The sequence below is a fragment of the Hyperolius riggenbachi genome, chromosome 8 (genome assembly GCF_040937935.1).
Source record: "Hyperolius riggenbachi isolate aHypRig1 chromosome 8, aHypRig1.pri, whole genome shotgun sequence".
NCBI classification, from domain to species: domain Eukaryota; kingdom Metazoa; phylum Chordata; class Amphibia; order Anura; family Hyperoliidae; genus Hyperolius; species Hyperolius riggenbachi.
Genome location: NC_090653.1, coordinates 298705946 through 298726862, shown reverse-complemented (window position 1 = coordinate 298726862; position 20917 = coordinate 298705946). Strand labels below are relative to the sequence as shown.

General features: G+C 51.4%; 2 protein-coding genes across 5 annotated transcripts in view; one reads left to right on the top strand and one right to left on the bottom strand.

Moving 5' to 3' along the window:
• The window catches only part of SLC2A6 (solute carrier family 2 member 6), a 290346-nt gene that overhangs the window by 79976 nt on the left and 189453 nt on the right, over positions 1–20917 (top strand). The window lies entirely within an intron of this gene.
• The window catches only part of LOC137528007 (uncharacterized), a 63534-nt gene continuing 61358 nt past the window's right edge, over positions 18742–20917 (bottom strand). For all 3 annotated transcript variants that reach the window (XR_011023253.1, XR_011023254.1, XM_068249221.1), the window contains exon 2: positions 18742–19623. Coding sequence is in view for 1 of the 3 variants with exons in the window: in XM_068249221.1 (XP_068105322.1) it covers positions 18827–19623 (797 nt within the window). In the remaining 2 variants the exon portion in view is untranslated. The remainder of the gene's footprint in view (positions 19624–20917) is intronic.

Below are 20917 nucleotides of genomic sequence, written 5' to 3'. Positions count from 1 at the left end.
TCCACCAGCCGCTCTGGTGTGCACCATCCCATTCACCAGCCGCTCTGGTGTGCACCATCCCATTCACCAGCCGCTCTGGTGTGCACCATCCCATTCACCAGCCGCTCTGGTGTGCACCATCCCATCCACCAGCCGCTCTGGTGTGCACCATCCCATTCACCAGCCGCTCTGGTGTGCACCATCCCATTCACCAGCCGCTCTGGTGTGCACCATCCCATCCACCAGCCGCTCTGGTGTGCACCATCCCATCCACCAGCCGCTCTGGTGTGCACCATCCCATCCACCAGCCGCTCTGGTGTGCACCATCCCATCCACCAGCCGCTCTGGTGTGCACCATCCCATCCACCAGCCGCTCTGGTGTGCACCATCCCATCCACCAGCCGCTCTGGTTTGCACCATCCCATCCACCAGCCGCTCTGGTGTGCACCATCCCATCCACCAGCCGCTCTGGTGTGCACCATCCCATCCACCAGCCGCTCTGGTGTGCACCATCCCATTCACCAGCCGCTCTGGTGTGCACCATCCCATCCACCAGCCGCTCTGGTGTGCACCATCCCATCCACCAGCCGCTCTGGTGTGCACCATCCCATCCACCAGCCGCTCTGGTGTGCACCATCCCATCCACCAGCCGCTCTGGTGTGCACCATCCCATTCACCAGCCGCTCTGGTGTGCACCATCCCATTCACCAGCCGCTCTGGTGTGCACCATCCCATTCACCAGCCGCTCTGGTGTGCACCATCCCATTCACCAGCCGCTCTGGTGTGCACCATCCCATCCACCAGCCGCTCTGGTGTGCACCATCCCATTCACCAGCCGCTCTGGTGTGCACCATCCCATTCACCAGCCGCTCTGGTGTGCACCATCCCATTCACCAGCCGCTCTGGTGTGCACCATCCCATCCACCAGCCGCTCTGGTGTGCACCATCCCATTCACCAGCCGCTCTGGTGTGCACCATCCCATTCACCAGCCGCTCTGGTGTGCACCATCCCATCCACCAGCCGCTCTGGTGTGCACCATCCCATCCACCAGCCGCTCTGGTGTGCACCATCCCATTCACCAGCCGCTCTGGTGTGCACCATCCCATTCACCAGCCGCTCTGGTGTGCACCATCCCATTCACCAGCCGCTCTGGTGTGCACCATCCCATTCACTTTCATTAGCCAAGCGGTTTCCCCCCCTGCAAACGTTTTAAAAAAAGGCTCCAGAACCGCTCTGGTGCGCACCAGCCCTCACTCAGCAAAACGTATTTTCGCCTCTCACCTGATGAAGGGCTCCGCCCGAAACATGTAGTCTACTGTCTGCTTCAATACAGCTTGTTGCTGCACACAGCTCCTGAGTGCCATGTCTTCCTTTTTGTTATTTTCGCCTCTCAACAGTTTTTCATTGACTCTGCAAAAAACAGTCCCGCATTCAGTAAACAATTGCATATGTATAGCGCTGGGGACTTAATGTAAGTCATTGGGAGCGTTTTTTAAAAAGCTCTCAGAAAGCTCTGCAGGCTAAAAATCGCTCAGAAAAGCGCTTATAGGGCTGCTGCACACCACAAGAGCTTTTTAAGCACTAGAGATTTTCAAAAAGCTCTTGCTAATGTAATGCTATGGGGGATTTTTACAAAATCACATCGTTGCAGTGTGCACACACACATAGGATAACATTAGCAGGAGCTTTTAAAATCACAAAGTTCTCAGAAAAGCTCTTGCAGTGTCAACAAGCTCATGGTAGTGTGTCTGAGCCCTATAGGAGATCTATATCCGCCTCTATTGCTTCAGTTCAGTGAAATTGAATGTGATGTTATCACCACCTGCTGGTTACAATGCGGAATTACAGCGTATTGAGAAACAAAATGGTTTCTAGGAATTTTACATCAAATTGTTGTGCAGCAAAAACAGATTTTCTCTCTCAGAAGTTGGTGCAACAGAATACTCAAGTAGCTGATGGTGACCCAGAACCACCAGGAAAGTCTTAGGGCTCGTTTCCATATGCGCGCTTTTAGCCGAGCTTTTGGAAACGCAATCAAAGGGACCAGGCCCAGATTTACCTCACAGGAGCCTATAGGCACAGATGTCCTGGCACCCTAGACTCCGCCCTCCATGCATGCAGGCCTGGATTTACCTCACAGGAGCCTATAGGCACAGATGTCCTGGCACCCTAGACTCCGCCCTCCATGCATGCAGGCCTGGATTTACATCACAGGAGCCTATAGGCACAGATGTCCTGGCATCCTAGACTCCGCCCTCCATGCATGCAGGCCCGGATTTACATCACAGGAGCCTATAGGTACAGATGTCCTGGCACCCTAGACTCCGCCCTCCATGCATGCAGGCCCAGATTTACATCACAGGAGCCTATAGGTACAGATGTCCTGGCACCCTAGACTCTGCCCTCCATGCATGCAGGCCTGGGTTTACATCACAGGAGCCTATAGGCACAGATGTCCTGGCACCCTAGACTCCACCCTCCATGCATGCAGGCCTGGATTTACATCACAGGAGCCTATAGGCACAGATGTCCTGGCACCCTAGACTCCACCCTCCATGCATGCAGGCCCAGATTTACATCACAGGAGGCTATAGGCACAGATGTCCTGGCACCCTAGACTCCGCCCTCCATGCATGCAGGCCTGGATTTACATCACAGGAGCCTACAGGCACAGATGTCCTGGCACCCTAGACTCCGCCCTCCATGCATGCAGGCCTGGATTTACATCACAGGAGCCTATAGGCACAGATGTCCTGGCACCCTAGACTCCGCCCTCCATGCATGCAGGCCTGGATTTACCTCACAGGAGCCTATAGGCACAGATGTCCTGGCACCCTAGACTCCACCCTCCATGCATGCAGGCCCAGATTTACATCACAGGAGCCTATAGGCACAGATGTCCTGGCACCCTAGACTCCGCCCTCCATGCATGCAGGCCTGGATTTACATCACAGGAGCCTATAGGCACAGATGTCCTGGCACCCTAGACTCCGCCCTCCATGCATGCAGGCCTGGATTTACCTCACAGGAGCCTATAGGCACAGATGTCCTGGCACCCTAGACTCCGCCCTCCATGCATGCAGGCCTGGATTTACATCACAGGAGCCTATAGGCACAGATGTCCTGGCATCCTAGACTCCGCCCTCCATGCATGCAGGCCCGGATTTACATCACAGGAGCCTATAGGTACAGATGTCCTGGCACCCTAGACTCCGCCCTCCATGCATGCAGGCCCAGATTTACATCACAGGAGCCTATAGGTACAGATGTCCTGGCACCCTAGACTCTGCCCTCCATGCATGCAGGCCTGGGTTTACATCACAGGAGCCTATAGGCACAGATGTCCTGGCACCCTAGACTCCACCCTCCATGCATGCAGGCCTGGATTTACATCACAGGAGCCTATAGGCACAGATGTCCTGGCACCCTAGACTCCACCCTCCATGCATGCAGGCCCAGATTTACATCACAGGAGGCTATAGGCACAGATGTCCTGGCACCCTAGACTCCGCCCTCCATGCATGCAGGCCTGGATTTACATCACAGGAGCCTACAGGCACAGATGTCCTGGCACCCTAGACTCCGCCCTCCATGCATGCAGGCCTGGATTTACATCACAGGAGCCTATAGGCACAGATGTCCTGGCACCCTAGACTCCGCCCTCCATGCATGCAGGCCTGGATTTACCTCACAGGAGCCTATAGGCACAGATGTCCTGGCACCCTAGACTCCACCCTCCATGCATGCAGGCCCAGATTTACATCACAGGAGCCTATAGGCACAGATGTCCTGGCACCCTAGACTCCGCCCTCCATGCATGCAGGCCTGGATTTACATCACAGGAGCCTATAGGCACAGATGTCCTGGCACCCTAGACTCCGCCCTCCATGCATGCAGGCCTGGATTTACCTCACAGGAGCCTATAGGCACAGATGTCCTGGCACCCTAGACTCCGCCCTCCATGCATGCAGGCCTGGATTTACATCACAGGAGCCTATAGGCACAGATGTCCTGGCACCCTAGACTCCGCCCTCCATGCATGCAGGCCTGGAGTTACATCACAGGAGCCTATAGGCACAGATGTCCTGGCACCCTAGACTCCGCCCTCCATGCATGCAGGCCCGGATTTACATCACAGGAGCCTATAGGTACAGATGTCCTGGCACCCTAGACTCTGCCCTCCATGCATGCAGGCCTGGGTTTACATCACAGGAGCCTATAGGCACAGATGTCCTGGCACCCTAGACTCCACCCTCCATGCATGCAGGCCTGGATTTACATCACAGGAGCCTATAGGCACAGATGTCCTGGCACCCTAGACTCCGCCCTCCATGCATGCAGGCCTGGATTTACCTCACAGGAGCCTATAGGCACAGATGTCCTGGCACCCTAGACTCCACCCTCCATGCATGCAGGCCCAGATTTACATCACAGGAGCCTATAGGCACAGATGTCCTGGCACCCTAGACTCCGCCCTCCATGCATGCAGGCCTGGATTTACATCACAGGAGCCTATAGGCACAGATGTCCTGGCACCCTAGACTCCGCCCTCCATGCATGCAGGCCTGGATTTACCTCACAGGAGCCTATAGGCACAGATGTCCTGGCACCCTAGACTCCGCCCTCCATGCATGCAGGCCTGGATTTACATCACAGGAGCCTATAGGCACAGATGTCCTGGCACCCTAGACTCCGCCCTCCATGCATGCAGGCCTGGAGTTACATCACAGGAGCCTATAGGCACAGATGTCCTGGCACCCTAGACTCCGCCCTCCATGCATGCAGGCCCGGATTTACATCACAGGAGCCTATAGGTACAGATGTCCTGGCACCCTAGACTCTGCCCTCCATGCATGCAGGCCTGGGTTTACATCACAGGAGCCTATAGGCACAGATGTCCTGGCACCCTAGACTCCACCCTCCATGCATGCAGGCCTGGATTTACATCACAGGAGCCTATAGGCACAGATGTCCTGGCACCCTAGACTCCACCCTCCATGCATGCAGGCCCAGATTTACATCACAGGAGGCTATAGGCACAGATGTCCTGGCACCCTAGACTCCGCCCTCCATGCATGCAGGCCTGGATTTACATCACAGGAGCCTACAGGCACAGATGTCCTGGCACCCTAGACTCCGCCCTCCATGCATGCAGGCCCAGATTTACATCACAGGAGGCTATAGGCACAGATGTCCTGGCACCCTAGACTCCGCCCTCCATGCATGCAGGCCCAGATTTACATCACAGGAGGCTATAGGCACAGATGTCCTGGCACCCTAGACTCCGCCCTCTATGCATGCAGGCCTGGATTTACATCACAGGAGCCTATAGGTAGAGTGACCATATTTTTGTGGGTCCAACCTGGGACGGGGGGGGTGGGGGGGTGGCGCGCGCAGCGCGCCGCGGCGAAAAGTGGGAAGGAGTGAGGAGCACGCAGCGGCGAAGACTGGGGGAGGGGTGCTGCGGCGCGCGCAGCGCGCCGCGCCGAAAAAATGGGCGTGGCCATGACATTGTATGGGCGGAGCTAACGTAATGATGTAACAGCGAGGCATAAGAAAGCAGTGTTTACGCCATGATGTGGACAAACGAGACTTTGTATCATGGGTGTGCAGAAACTGTGTGATGCTAATAGTATACCGTAACCACAAAGCAGCAAACATAGCCATCTATGACCATTAAATAATAAATGTAGTAACAGTTACCCCGGACACCAGAAAATAAACGCAATAGGCAACATGTCAGTATAAAATAAATGCAATGCGGGCAAACATGTCAGTACAAAATAAACGCAATGCGGGCAACATGTCAGTACAAAATAAACGCACTGCGGGCAAACATTTCACCAGAAAAGAAACGCACTGCGGCCAAACATTTCACCAGAAAAGAAACGCACTGCGGGCAAACATTTCACCAGAAAAGAAACGCACTGCGGCCAAACATTTCACCAGAAAAGAAACGCAATGCGGCAAACATTTCGCCAGAAAAGAAACGCACTGCGGGCAAACATTTCGCCAGAAAAGAAACGCAATGCGGGCAAACATTTCGCCAGAAAAGAAACGCACTGCGGGCAAACATTTCACCAGAAAAGAAACGCACTGCGGCCAAACATTTCACCAGAAAAGAAACGCAATGCGGCAAACATTTCGCCAGAAAAGAAACGCACTGCGGGCAAACATTTCACCAGAAAAGAAACGCACTGCGGCCAAACATTTCACCAGAAAAGAAACGCAATGCGGCAAACATTTCGCCAGAAAAGAAACGCACTGCGGGCAAACATTTCGCCAGAAAAGAAACGCACTGCAGGCAAACATTTCGCCAGAAAAGAAACAATGCGGGCAAACAATAACATTTCACTAGAAAAGAAACAATGCGGGCAAACATTTCACCAGAAAAGAAACAATGCGGGCAAACATGATGTAACAGCGAGGCATAAGAAAGCAGTGTTTACGCCATGATGTGGACAAACGAGACTTTGTATCATGGGTGTGCAGAAACTGTGTGATGCTGATAGTATACCGTAACCACAAAGCAGCAAACATAGCCATCTATGACCATTAAATAATAAATGCAGTAACAGTTACCCCGGACACCAGAAAATAAACGCAATAGGCAACATGTCAGTATAAAATAAATGCAATGCGGGCAAACATGTCAGTACAAAATAAACGCAATGCGGGCAACATGTCAGTACAAAATAAACGCACTGCGGGCAAACATTTCACCAGAAAAGAAACGCACTGCGGGCAAACATTTCACCAGAAAAGAAACGCACTGCGGCCAAACATTTCACCAGAAAAGAAACGCACTGCGGGCAAACATTTCACCAGAAAAGAAACGCACTGCGGCCAAACATTTCACCAGAAAAGAAACGCACTGCGGCCAAACATTTCGCCAGAAAAGAAACGCAATGCGGGCAAACATTTCGCCAGAAAAGAAACGCACTGCGGGCAAACATTTCACCAGAAAAGAAACGCACTGCGGGCAAACATTTCGCCAGAAAAGAAACGCAATGCGGGCAAACATTTCGCCAGAAAAGAAACGCACTGCGGGCAAACATTTCACCAGAAAAGAAACGCACTGCGGCCAAACATTTCACCAGAAAAGAAACGCAATGCGGCAAACATTTCGCCAGAAAAGAAACGCACTGCGGGCAAACATTTCGCCAGAAAAGAAACGCAATGCGGGCAAACATTTCGCCAGAAAAGAAACGCACTGCGGGCAAACATTTCACCAGAAAAGAAACGCACTGCGGCCAAACATTTCACCAGAAAAGAAACGCAATGCGGCAAACATTTCGCCAGAAAAGAAACGCACTGCGGGCAAACATTTCGCCAGAAAAGAAACGCACTGCAGGCAAACATTTCGCCAGAAAAGAAACAATGCGGGCAAACAATAACATTTCACTAGAAAAGAAACAATGCGGGCAAACATTTCACCAGAAAAGAAACAATGCGGGCAAACATTTCACCAGAAAAGAAACAATGCGGGCAAACATTTCACCTGGAAAAGAAACAATGCGGGCAAACATTTTACCTGGAAAAGAAACAATGCGGGCAAACATTTCACCAGAAAAGAAACAATGCGGGCAAACATTTCACCTGGAAAAGAAACAATGCGGGCAAACATTTCACCTGGAAAAGAAACAATGCGGGCAAACATTTCACCTGGAAAAGAAACAATGCGGGCAAACATTTCACCTGGAAAAGAAACAATGCGGGCAAACATTTCACCTGGAAAAGAAACAATGCGGGCAAACATTTCACCTGGAAAAGAAAGCATTTACTCACCTGGCAGAAGTGTCCGGCCTCTGGCGCGCTGCTCCGTCCCGGGACCGTCTTCCTCCTCCTGCTCTTCTCTCCCGCGCTGACAGGGCTACGGCAAGATGGCGCCCGAAGCCCTGTACTAGTGACACAAATAGGTCTCCAGTACAGGGCTTCGGCAGCCATCTTGCCGTAGCCCTGCTCGCCTGCCGGTGTCGGAAACAGACACCGGAAGAGGAGGCTGGAGCGGGGCTGCGGGCAATGAACTGGCACGGCGTCTATAGACGCCGCTGCCAGTTCATTGAGGAGAGAGTGGCCAGAGTCCCGAGGCCGGGACGTCCCGCTGCTGAAAGCGGGACGTTTCCCGGGACCTCATTAAGCCTGGGACAGCGGACCCCGAATCCGGGACGTGTCCCGGGCAATCCGGGACGTCTGGTCACTCTACTATAGGCACAGATATCCCGGCACCCTAGACTCCGCCCTCCATGCATGCAGGCCTGGATTTACCTCACAGGAGCCTATAGGCACAGATGTCCTGGCACCCTAGACTCCGCCCTCCATGCATGCAGGCCCGGATTTACATCACAGGAGCCTATAGGCACAGATGTCCTGGCACCCTAGACTCCGCCCTCCATGAACCTACAAACACCCACCGAACCGCACCGCAAGTGTGCTGACTATCTCTTCTTCCTTACTTTCTGTCCCATCACCGGTAGCTACAGGTGCCCCTTAGTATTAGGTAGCTAGAGGAACCTCAGTATTAGGTAGCCACAGGTGCCCCTTAGTATTAGGTAGCCAGAGGTAACCTCAGTATTAAGTAGCTGAAGGTGCCCCCAAGTATTAGGTAGCTAGAGGAACCTCCGTATTAACCACTTAAAGAGAACCAGAGATGAAGCACCCTCTTGCATTTTACCTTATAAATCAGTGGGAACATGACAGTAAACACCTAATCTGCCCTTTGTTTCATTGTTCTCTGTGTAATCTGACTGTTATCACGTCTGATAAGAATCCCCGACTGAGAAGTCAGGCTGCTCCGTCTAGCTTTGCTACAGAAAGATTATAGCTAAGTCTGTCTTCTGTGGTGTTATTTCAAGCCCAAGCCTGCCCCCTTGTGGCTTTGCTATAATGACTCAGCCATTATCATTCCCAGCAAAGCCAGATTTAATTGCTCAGTCTGTGATTCTTGTGACTGCTGATAACAGACACTTTTAGCAATGAGGATGAAACAGACAGCATGGTAAGTGTTTTCTCTAATGTTCTTACTGATATACATGGTAAAATACACAAGGGTGCTTCCTCTCTGGTTCCCTTTAAGCCCTCGGTCGTTTTCACTTTATGCATCCGAGCAATGTTCACCTCCCATTCATCACCTCCCATTCATTATAACTTTATCACTACTTATCACAATGAACTGATCTATATCTTGTTTTTTCCGCCACCAATTAGGCTTTCTTTGGGGGGTACATTTTGCTAAGGGCCACTTTACTGTAAATGCATTTTAACAGTAAGAATAAGAAAAAAAAAAAAAAATATTTCTCAGTTTTTGGCCATCATAGTTTTAAAATAATACATGCCTCCATAATTAAAACCCACGTATTGTATTTGCCTAATAGTCCCGGGTATTACACTGTTTAAATTATGTCCATATCACAATGTATGGCGACAATATTTTATTTGGAAATAAAAGCGCATTTTTTCCATTTTGCATCCATCACTATTTACAAGCTTAGAGTAAAAAAAAAAAAAAAATAGAAATATTTCATCTTTACATAGATATTTAAAAAGTTTAGACCCTTAGGTAAATATTTGTTTTTTTTTATTGTGATTTTTTTTTTATTAAACATTTTATGTGGGTATTTTTGGGAGAGTGGGATATCAATAGTATTTGGGGTAAATATATGTGTAATTTTTTTTTTTTTTATTTAATTTTTTTACATTTGGATGTAGTTTTACTTTTTGGCCACAAGGTGGCATCCTTGAGTTTGTTTACATGACGTCACTCTAAGCGTACAATGTCCGCTTAGACCAGGCTTTCTCAACCAGGGTTCCTTGAGTACTCTGCAGGGGTTCCTTGGCACTTAACCTCATCGTGGGGGAAGTATAATAGAGCACACTATAATAGGTGTTACTGTAACAAGAAGCACTAAATTGGGGGGTCAGGAGACAGTATAATGAGTGGCAGTGTAATAGGAGATAGTGAAATTAGCAGCCTAACCTATTTAAAGACCACGCCTCCTGAAAAATAAATGCAGGGGTTCCTTGAGACCAAAAAATTGTTTGCAGGGGTTTCGTGAGATCCAAAGGTTATTTAGAGGGTTCCTCCAAGGTAAAAAGGTTGAGAAAGGCTGGCTTAGAGGGACATAGGAGTTAGAAAAAGCGAAGCTTCCAAGAGAAGCAGTTACTTTTTTTGCAGGGGAGAGGTATCAGTGATCGGGCACCATGGACCAATTCATTGATTCCCGGGCTAACGATCCACGGCCGGGAGCGCACGTGCGATCGGCCGCGGGAGCGTACATGTCCTCCTTGACGTAGAACTACATCAAGGAAGACAAAGTGGTTAAGTAGTTAGAGGTGCCCCTGACTGAAGAGAGCTCTTGGCACTGGAATGCGGGGAGCTGGGTAAGTAACCCCTCATTTTAAACTCATCAGGACTCTGGATAGGGAAGGAGGGAGGGAGGTGTTTCAGGAGGGAAGTGAGCCATCCTTCCATCATCATGCGCCTGTAGGCACGTGCCAACCCTGCCTTATGGTAAATCCGGCCCTGGCAGGGACATCAGTGAGTGCATAGACTGGACTGCCTGGTGTTTCCTTACATGCACGGCGATTCACCACCGAATCACAGCGCATGGTTGCATGTATTTTGGGGCTATTGTGCCCTCGATCCCTATCTCCCCTGTCTGTGACCACTGTCAGCATGCAGACAGCTTATGCTGGTGTATGCGCATGGTGCACATGGATACATTACGTTAGCTCCCTTGTGTGATTGGTAAGATGCACTGTCTGTCCCAGGAGAGGACGTCAGAATGTGTGCTCCTAATCCATTGATAGGTTTGATGCAATTAATGTGTTTGCATGTCTGCACTATGCATGTTACAGGGCCAGAGTTAGGACACCTATGTTCAGTGCAGTTTCTAGGCTAAAATGCACCCAGGGCGGGTGTGTAAAAATTGCGCCCCCCCCCCCAAGCAAGGTATGGGTGCCCGCAGTATAGGTTAGCCAGGTCTAGTTGCACTTAGTATAGGTCCCCCCAGTATAGGTAGCCAAGAATAGGTATCCCAGTATAGGTAGCCAGGCATAGGTGAGCCAGTATAGTTGCCCCCGCTATAGGTTAGCCAGGTAGGTGCCTCCAGTATAGGTAGCCAGTATAGTTGCCCCCAGTATAGGTTAGATAGGCAGGCGCCCCCGGTATAAGTTAGTTAGGTAGGTGCCCCAGTACAGGTTAGCTAGGTGGGTGCCTCTAATATAGGTAGCCAGAATAGTTGCCCCCAGCATAGGTTAGATAGGTAGGTTCCCCCCAGTATAGGTTAGATGGGTAGCTGCCCCCCAGTATAGGTTAGATTAGGTAGGTGCCCCCCAGTATAGGTTAGATTAGGTAGCTGCTCCCCAGTATAGGTTAGATTAGGTAGCTGCCCCCCAGCGTAGGTTAGATTAAGTAGGTGCCCCCCAGTGTAGGTTAGATTAGGTAGGTTCCCCCCAGTATAGGTTAGATAGGTAGGTGCCCCCCAGCGTAGGTGAGATTAGGTAGCTACCCCCCAGTATAGGTTAGATTAGGTAGCTGCCCCCCAGCATACGTTAGATTAGGTAGCTGCCCCCCAGTATAGGTTAGATTAGGTAGCTGCCCCCCAGCGTAGGTTAGATTAAGTAGGTGCCCCCCAGTGTAGGTTAGATTAGGTAGGTGCCCGCCAGTGTAGGTTAGATTAGGTAGCTGCCCCCCAGTATAGGTTAGATTAGGTAGCTGCCCCCCAGCGTAGGTTAGATTAAGTAGGTGCCCCCCAGTGTAGGTTAGATTAGGTAGGTGTCCCCCAGTGTAGGTTAGATTAGGTAGGTGCCCCCCAGCGTAGGTTAGATTAGGTAGCTGCCCCCCAGTATAGGTTAGATTAGGTTGGTGCCCCCCAGGGTAGGTTACATTAGGTAGGTGCCCCCCAGGGTAGGTTAGATTAGGTAGCTGCCCCCCCCCCCCCTTCCAGTATAGGCTAGATTAGACAGGTGCCCCCCAGTATAGGATAGATAGGTAGGTGCCCCCCAGCGTAGGTTAGATAGGTAGCTGTCCCCCATAATGGAGGGGGGAGCCGGAGCCGCTGGGAGGGCAGCCCGACCTCTCCCTCCCTCTCCTGGGCCGCCCTCCGTGCTCCCCCCTCAGATGTAGAGCGCAGCAGCAGCAGCCAGGGAGGAAGCGCTGTAAACAACATAGCTCCCTGCGTTCCAAGCGCTGCTCTCTCGCCGCCGGTCTCTTCCTCTCTGCCTATACGACAGGGGCGTCGCTAGCCCTGTTTTAGGGGGGCACGTGCCCCCAATCTTTCCTGGGGTGCCACGGATCTCCCGGCCGCCGCTGCCCCCTCTGTCAGCGGCTCCCTCCAGCCGCCGCGTCTCAGACCTCAGGATCAGGCGGCGAGCCGGCGACCAATCGTGCGGGCGCTAGGACCCAGCGCCCGCACTGATATGCGGAAGTGACATCACTTCCGCATATCGAGCGGGTGCGTCCAGCGCCCGCTCATACATCTGGTCGGGTCGCCGCTGATCCTGAGGTCTGCTGAGAGGTAGGGGGGGAGCGGCGGCGGCTAGAGAGGGGGCCTCCCTGTCACTCACTCACTAAAGGGGCTCCCTGGCACTCACTCACTCCCTAAAGGGGCTCCCTGGCACTCACTCACTCCCTAAAGGGGCTCCCTGTCACTCACTCACTCCCTAAAGGGGCTCCCTGGCACGCACTCACTCCCTAAAGGGGCTCCCTGGCACTCACTCACTCCCTAAAGGGGCTCCCTGGCACTCACTCACTCCCTAAAGGGGCTCCCTGTCACTCACTCACTCCCTAAAGGGGCTCCCTGTCACTCACTCCCTAAAGGGGCTCCCTGGCACTCACTCACTCCCTAAAGGGGCTCCCTGGCACGCACTCACTCCCTAAAGGGGCTCCCTGTCACTCACTCACTCCCTAAAGGGGCTCCCTGTCACTCACTCACTCCCTAAAGGGGCTCCCTGTCACTCACTCACTCCCTAAAGGGGCTCCCTGGCACGCACTCACTCCCTAAAGGGGCTCCCTGTCACTCACTCACTCCCTAAAGGGGCTCCCTGTCACTCACTCACTCCCTAAAGGGGCTCCCTGGCACTCACTCACTCCCTAAAGGGGCTCCCTGTCACTCACTCACTCCCTAAAGGGGCTCCCTGTCACTCACTCACTCCCTAAAGGGGCTCCCTGTCACTCACTCACTCCCTAAAGGGGCTCCCTGGCACTCACTCACTCCCTAAAGGGGCTCCCTGGCACGCACCCACTCCCTAAACGGGCTCCCTGGCACGCACCCACTCCCTAAAGGGGCTCCCTGTCACTCACTCACTCCCTAAAGGGGCTCCCTGTCACTCACTCACTCCCTAAAGGGGCTCCCTGGCACTCACTCACTCCCTAAAGGGGCTCCCTGGCACTCACTCACTCCCTAAAGGGGCTCCCCTGGCACTCACTCACTCCCTAAAGGGGCTCCCCTGGCACTCACTCACTCCCTAAAGGGGCTCCCCTGGCACTCACTCACTCCCTAAAGGGGCTCCCCTGGCACTCACTCACTCCCTAAAGGGGCTCCCCTGGCACGCACCCACTCCCTAAAGGGGCTCCCTGGCACTCACTCACTCCCTAAAGGGGCTCCCTGGCACGCACCCACTCCCTAAAGGGGCTCCCCTGGCACTCACTCACTCCCTAAAGGGGCTCCCCTGGCACTCACTCACTCCCTAAAGGGGCTCCCCTGGCACTCACTCACTCCCTAAAAGGGCTCCCCTGGCACTCACTCACTCCCTAAAGGGGCTCCCCTGGCACTCACTCACTCCCTAAAGGGGCTCCCCTGGCACTCACTCACTCCCTAAAGGGGCTCCCCTGGCACTCACTCACTCCCTAAAGGGGCTCCCCTGGCACGCACCCACTCCCTAAAGGGGCTCCCTGGCACGCACCCACTCCCTAAAGGGGCTCCCTGGCACGCACCCACTCCCTAAAGGGGCTCCCTGTCACTCACTCACTCCCTAAAGGGGCTCCCTGGCACTCACTCACTCCCTAAAGGGGCTCCCTGGCACTCACTCACTCCCTAAAGGGGCTCCCCTGGCACTCACTCACTCCCTAAAGGGGCTCCCCTGGCACTCACTCACTCCCTAAAGGGGCTCCCCTGGCACTCACTCACTCCCTAAAGGGGCTCCCCTGGCACTCACTCACTCCCTAAAGGGGCTCCCCTGGCACTCACTCACTCCCTAAAGGGGCTCCCCTGGCACGCACCCACTCCCTAAAGGGGCTCCCTGGCACTCACTCACTCCCTAAAGGGGCTCCCTGGCACGCACCCACTCCCTAAAGGGGCTCCCCTGGCACTCACTCACTCCCTAAAGGGGCCCCCCTGGCACTCACTCACTCCCTAAAGGGGCTCCCCTGGCACTCACTCACTCCCTAAAGGGGCTCCCCTGGCACGCACCCACTCCCTAAAGGGGCTCCCTGGCACTCACTCCCTCCCTAAAGGGGCTCCCTGTCACTCACTCACTCCCTAAAGGGGCTCCCTGTCACTCACTCACTGCCTAAAGGGGCTCCCTGGCACGCACTCACTCCCTAAAGGGGCTCCCTGGCACTCACTCACTCCCTAAAGGGGCTCCCTGGCACTCACTCACTCCCTAAAGGGGCTCCCTGGCACTCACTCACTCCCTAAAGGGGCTCCCTGTCACTCACTCACTCCCTAAAGGGGCTCCCTGGCACGCACTCACTAAAGGGGCTCCCTGGCACGCACTCACTCACTAAAGGGGCTCCCTGGCACGCACTCACTCACTAAAGGGGCTCCCTGGCACGCACTCACTCACTAAAGGGGCTCCCTGGCACTCACTCACTCCCTAAAGGGCCTCCCTGTCACTCACTCACTCCCTAAAGGGGCTCCCTGTCACTCACTCACTCCCTAAAGGGGCTCCCTGGCACGCACTCACTAAAGGGGCTCCCTGGCACGCACTCACTCACTAAAGGGGCTCCCTGGCACGCACTCACTCACTAAAGGGGCTCCCTGGCACGCACTCACTCACTAAAGGGGCTCCCTGGCACTCACTCACTCCCTAAAGGGCCTCCCTGTCACTCACTCACTCCCTAAAGGGCCTCCCTGTCACTCACTCACTCCCTAAAGGGGCTCCCTGTCACTCACTCACTGCCTAAAGGGGCTCCCTGTCACTCACTCACTGCCTAAAGGGGCTCCCTGTCACTCACTCACTGCCTAAAGGGGCTCCCTGTCACTCACTCACTGCCTAAAGGGGCTCCCTGTCACTCACTCACTGCCTAAAGGGGCTCCCTGTCACTCACTCACTGCCTAAAGGGGCTTCCTGTCACTCACTCACTGCCTAAAGGGGCTTCCTGTCACTCACTCACTGCCTAAAGGGGCTCCCTGGCACTCACTCACTGCCTAAAGGGGCTTCCTGGCACTCACTCACTGCCTAAAGGGGCTTCCTGGCACTCACTCACTGCCTAAAGGGGCTCCCTGGCACTCACTCACTACCTAAAGGTGCTCCCTGTCACTCACTATCGGGGTCCCTGTCACTCACTACCTAACTGGAGGCGCCTGTCACTCACTAGCTAACCTGGGGGTCCCTGTCACTCACTACCTAACTTGGGGGGGGCTACCATATTAAGGGGGCATTCTGCCTATTTATGTGAAATGCTGTCTATTTATGTGCCTCATGACTGCTGAATGTGTCTTGTTGGGAGCCTTATGATTTGTTGGGGGCCTCATGATTGCTGAATTTGTCTTGTTGGGGGCCTCATGATTTGTTGGGGGCCTCATGATTGCTGAATTTGTCTTGTTGGGGGCCTCATGATTGCTGAATTTGTCTTGTTGGGGGCCTCATGATTTGTTGGAGGCCTCATGATTGCTGAATTTGTCTTGTTGGGGGCCTCCTGATTTGTTGGGGGCCTCATGATTGCTGAATATGTCTTGTTGGGGGTCACATGATTGCTAACTGCGAGACTATGGGAAAAGCTGAATCCTTATCATATGAGACAATAGCATTAAACCTACTTTTTTAGCGTTTTAAAACAGAAAATAAAACCTCAGAGGTTCTAAAAAATTGAATACATTTTTCAGGAGTAGGATGGATGAAATTGTTTATCTTCACAGTTTATTTTCAACTTGGATTTTCCATAATGTTCATGTATGAGTTAAAACGTTTGTACAGTATTTAGTTTAAATTGCTGTTGCCACTTTGCGATAGATACCGGTAAGTGACTTTTGGGTTGCAGTTTGGGCACTCGGCCTCCAAAAGGTTCGCCACCACTGTCCTAATCTGATGTCCCACCATTGCTAGGTTCATGTAAATTTGTCTCCACCCGTTACCACACCTATATTCTGGTCCATGGCCCACCCATTTTTTGGTGCGGCGCGATAAGCACGCCACACAACGTGATCGTCATATTTTTGGCACGCTAGCTGCAGTGTGCTGAATTCTGCTGCCTACAGTATGTACAGTATACGCTGTTCTCTAGTGCTTGCACTGTGTGCTGATTTACCTCCAGTGTGTACAGTGTAAGGTGTTACTCTGTGCCTTTATTGATTGTAAACCAGCTGTATTGTATGCTGATCCCTGCTACTTTCAGTATGTACAGTATTAGCTGTAAAGCCTGGTACACACATACAATTTTGATTAGCCAATTTTAGCTCTGTTCATAAAATTCATTGTCTGTTGGCCCACTTACTGCACGGGGGTGGGAAATTGAGGGTCAGTGATTGACCAATCAAAATTGTATGTGCGTATACATCTTTGATCTATGCCTATACTGATTGTAAATGATCGAAATAAAGGACAGGGGGCTCCGTCCAATATTTCGATGGGCAGGCCCGTTATCCGTAGCTTACACCGCTGCTAAGTTCATGTACATTTGGCCCCACCCATGGCCACGCCCACTCACCGCATGGCCACGCCCATTTGGGTGAATCTGTGAATGCAATTGTTTGAACATTTGCATGCGAGAATGCGAAGGGTTAATAGATTTTTGCTGTTTTCTAGCCACACCCCCTTCAGCACCTCCCTTTTCCTTAGTAACTTATTTAATGTCCTAACTAGAGGCGATGTGCCTGGATATATGTATTTTTTTCTTGTTACTGACCCCTGTGGCTAGGGTCTAATTCATTGCACTCCCCCCTTCCCCTGTATGTTTGTCAGCATGCACACAGCTTATGCTGGTGTATGCGCATGGTGCGCATGGACACATTACGTTAGCTCCCTTGTGCGATTGGTAAGATGCACTGTCTTTCCCAGGAGAGGACGTCAGGATGTGTGCTCCTAATCCATTGATAGGTTTGATGCAATGAATGTGTTTGCATGTCTGCACTATGCATGTTACAGGGCCAGAGTTAGGACACCTATGTTTACCTGGGTACTTCTGCGCAGTATAGGTGACATAAGAATTATAAGAATGCATTCTTCTGTGAACTAAAACCCCGGCTTTTAACGTAGCTGTAGGGATACATAGCTCCCAACTGTCCCTCTTTGGGAGCCTTGTCCCTCTTTCCTCCTCATTTGTCCCTCTTTCAGGACTTTGTCCCTCTTTCTATGTAAATATATATATTTCTCTGCTAAAAAATGTGTTTGACTCTAAACTTTATTCCCATCCTTTAAATTGATATATTACTAATTTAAAAATGTTAATATGAAGGAGAATGATCCAGGATAGAAAGGACCAGGGTGGTTGGTATTATAAAACATATTTTTCTTATGAGAACTTTATGATATGCATGAGTAGGGATGTGGTGGGGGCGTGATCAGGGGCGTGGCTTAAGTGTCCCTCTTTCTCATCTCATAAAGTTGGGAGGTATGGGGATAACAGTGGTGCCTGGATGAGTGACTCTGTGAATGCATTTGTATGAACATTTGCATGCGAGTGTGCGAAGGGTTATCTGTCTTTGTTACACACAGCTAATGGGCCTGAAGGATCACCTATGAGTGAATAGCACCCCAGAACAGTCTACATCCTGGCCAGAGGTGTACATACAGGGGGGCCCAGTGCTGTACGGAGTCCCCAACTACTACTTCACTCCCTCTGATAAAGGGGGTCCGTCCTTCAGATCAGAACCGGATCATCCACAAGGCAATCTAGGCAGTTGCCTAGGGCCTGCAGAGAATCTAGGGGCCTGGGGGATTCCCCACCAAATCTTACTAAAAAAGCCAGGTGACCATCAGCAGTGGGCAAAAACTACTATATTGCCCGGGCCCCCATTTCATCCTAATCCGTTTCTGCTTCAGATCAGGTGTTTGTGGCTACACTTGTTATGGGTGTGAAGATAATGATGGCCAGACTTGTTCTATGACCCGTGTGAGATGGGCCCCCAGGTTGTGAGGGGCACCAGGGGGAGGGGTGTGAGATGAGGGCCCCCAGGCTGTGAGGGTCACCAGGGGAGGCAAGGGGAGCGAACATTGGGGGGCCCATCAAAGCTTTCCCGAGAGGCCCTATATGTTGTAGCTACGCCCCTTATCCCAGCACTGGCCATTCTGTCAGCATTCCTCTGCGCTGATTGGTCCAAGCTATGTGGGGTTGTGATGGACAGAAATGATCAATGAGGTGCTAAAAATGACAGCTTGCATGCAAATTGTATGAGCTTGGACCTGGGCCAATGAAAACCTACAAGGAGTGCATTTCATAGGCCCAATTTACCCTAACTTTACATGCAAGCCACCATGACTGGCAAATTATTGACCACACCCACTTATAAATATGCTAATTGCTCCCCTCTCCTCCCTCCCCCTCCAAATGGACCAATTGTACCAAATGTAAATGATTCTCTACTTCATCTCTTCCAAACTTCGGATAAAACACAATTTTATTACATTTTGGCAATAGTCACTTATTGGACAGGTGATAAAACTTCCCAACAGTCACTTTCCCGCCTAACACACCATCCCGCTCTCAAGGTGGGGGTCAGCTGTAATCCTGATAACCGCCAGGCGTCGTCTCCTAGGCGTGGTCGCTTTGTAGGTCTCACTGATGTGTCCAGTTTTATGGAGCTGGTGCAGAAAATTGGAAGCGAGGCTCAACAACTCATTGAGTTCAGATGGAGGTGATCTTGGAAAATTAACCTCCATTAAGCGTAAAGTTCCTGGTGGACCTAAAATGATACCTTGCGAAATGTGGCCTTTGGTCAAAGTGATGACCGCTACAGAGTAGGTCTTTGGAAGTTGGGTGGAATTTTTATTCCAGGTGGCTTCTGGATGTTTGTGTTCTCCAACTCGTTTGATGAAAGACCAAACTTGTCCTTGATGTGATGACAGCAATGCCATGACATTGATAGAAAAACACTCAAGAGTCCGATGGGCATCTTCTCCAGCCACGGCAACCACCACTGCTCCAGCCTCCACGTCTTTGTGCAACCTTTCCACAGCCTGTTGCGTGGACAGTGGTTGGCCATAGAGGAATGGATGGAACTGGAGGGTCCTTTCCTTTACAGTGGACATTTGTCTGAGGAGGGGAAGGTAAGCTTTGTTCGGTTGGAAAAGGACTGGAAGAACAGAAATAAAAACAAGAAACAGGACCACGGCCAAGGCAACAGATGGGAAGAAGTCAGAGTCTTCAGCCATCCACGTTCTGCTCTGGGGAACCTTAGGGTGGTCTGCTGGCCCTAAGGACTTCTCCGAGCCCGCTTCTTGACTAGGTAAACCATGGCGGCTTTGGGCCATCCTGGCCAGATCTGTAGGAGAAAAAAAAATCACTTTATCAAAATGTGGAAATACAGACGGCTAAAATGCGTCAAGAAAAACTAAAACGCTACTTTAGTCCTTTGAGAAATAGGCCTTTCAGTTCATCTTTTTGCAGAACAGGTCTGGGGAACATCTGCCTAAAGTGGCAACCAAACCACCTCAATCTAGCTGATCCCTGAGTGGTCGTTCTGCACACTGTGTGGGGTGGTCTGGTGAGAGTTGTGGAGAAGGTCCAAAAACATACTATTTGTCAAATCAACAAAAGCTGACTCTCGTGATACATTTAAAAGCAAGTCTGAAGCTAATTAAAAAAAATATACAGATACCTCTCCATAATCTCTCTCCCCAGTACATATACTATTTCCAGATACAAACCCAATCGCAATCTCAGATCTGCACACAATCTTCTGTTGTCCTCCTCTAGAATCACCTGCTCACATTCATGTTTACAAGATTTTGCACGCGCTTCACCCCTCCTCTGAAATGCCCTCTCACAACACATCCGTCACTCGCCAACCTTTGTTACCTTTAAACGCTCTCTAAAAACTCACTTGTTCCGACAAGCATATGCGCTACCTTAGGCCACTTCCCTTTGTCTTAAGACTAAATTGCACTCCTACTAGGTATCCTAAAACACACTGCCTTTATATATTTTATCGTATACTACCCCTCCTCTTGTTTCCCCCCATTCCTTTTAGATTGTAAGCTCGCAAGGGCAGGGTTCTCTCCTCTTTTTGTGTCTTGAAAATTATTATACATTTTTTTCATTATGTTACTTTTATCACTGTCACTACCAATTTTGTATTCTGTATTTTGTATTATTCTTTGTATGTTGTCACTAATTATGTATCTTGTATATTAGTGTACACCAGTGTCTGTATTATGTACCCCATGTTTGTTTCTTACTTTGTACAGCGCCACGGAATATGTTGGCGCTTTATAAATCAATGATAATAGTAATAATACCTAAGGAGAGGGAAGGCTCTTGGTCCTGATGAGCCTTCCTGCGCCTCTGACGGTTCCAGCGCTGGATCCCCGGTTCATATCTCGCCGTAGGAAGCTTCGGAAGTCTTTGAGAGCCCGAGTGCTCCTGAAGACACGCGGCTCTGTATTACGCATGCGTGACAGCGTGCTTGTGCATGTGCAGTACAGAGCGGCATGTCTTTGGGAACACTCGGGCTTCTGAAGCTTTGGGCAGCTGTAGAGAGCAGTCTCAGACCGATCTGCTACGGAAGAGCCAGCGCAGGAACGACTGGACCAGTGGAGGCTCGGGAAAGCTTTATA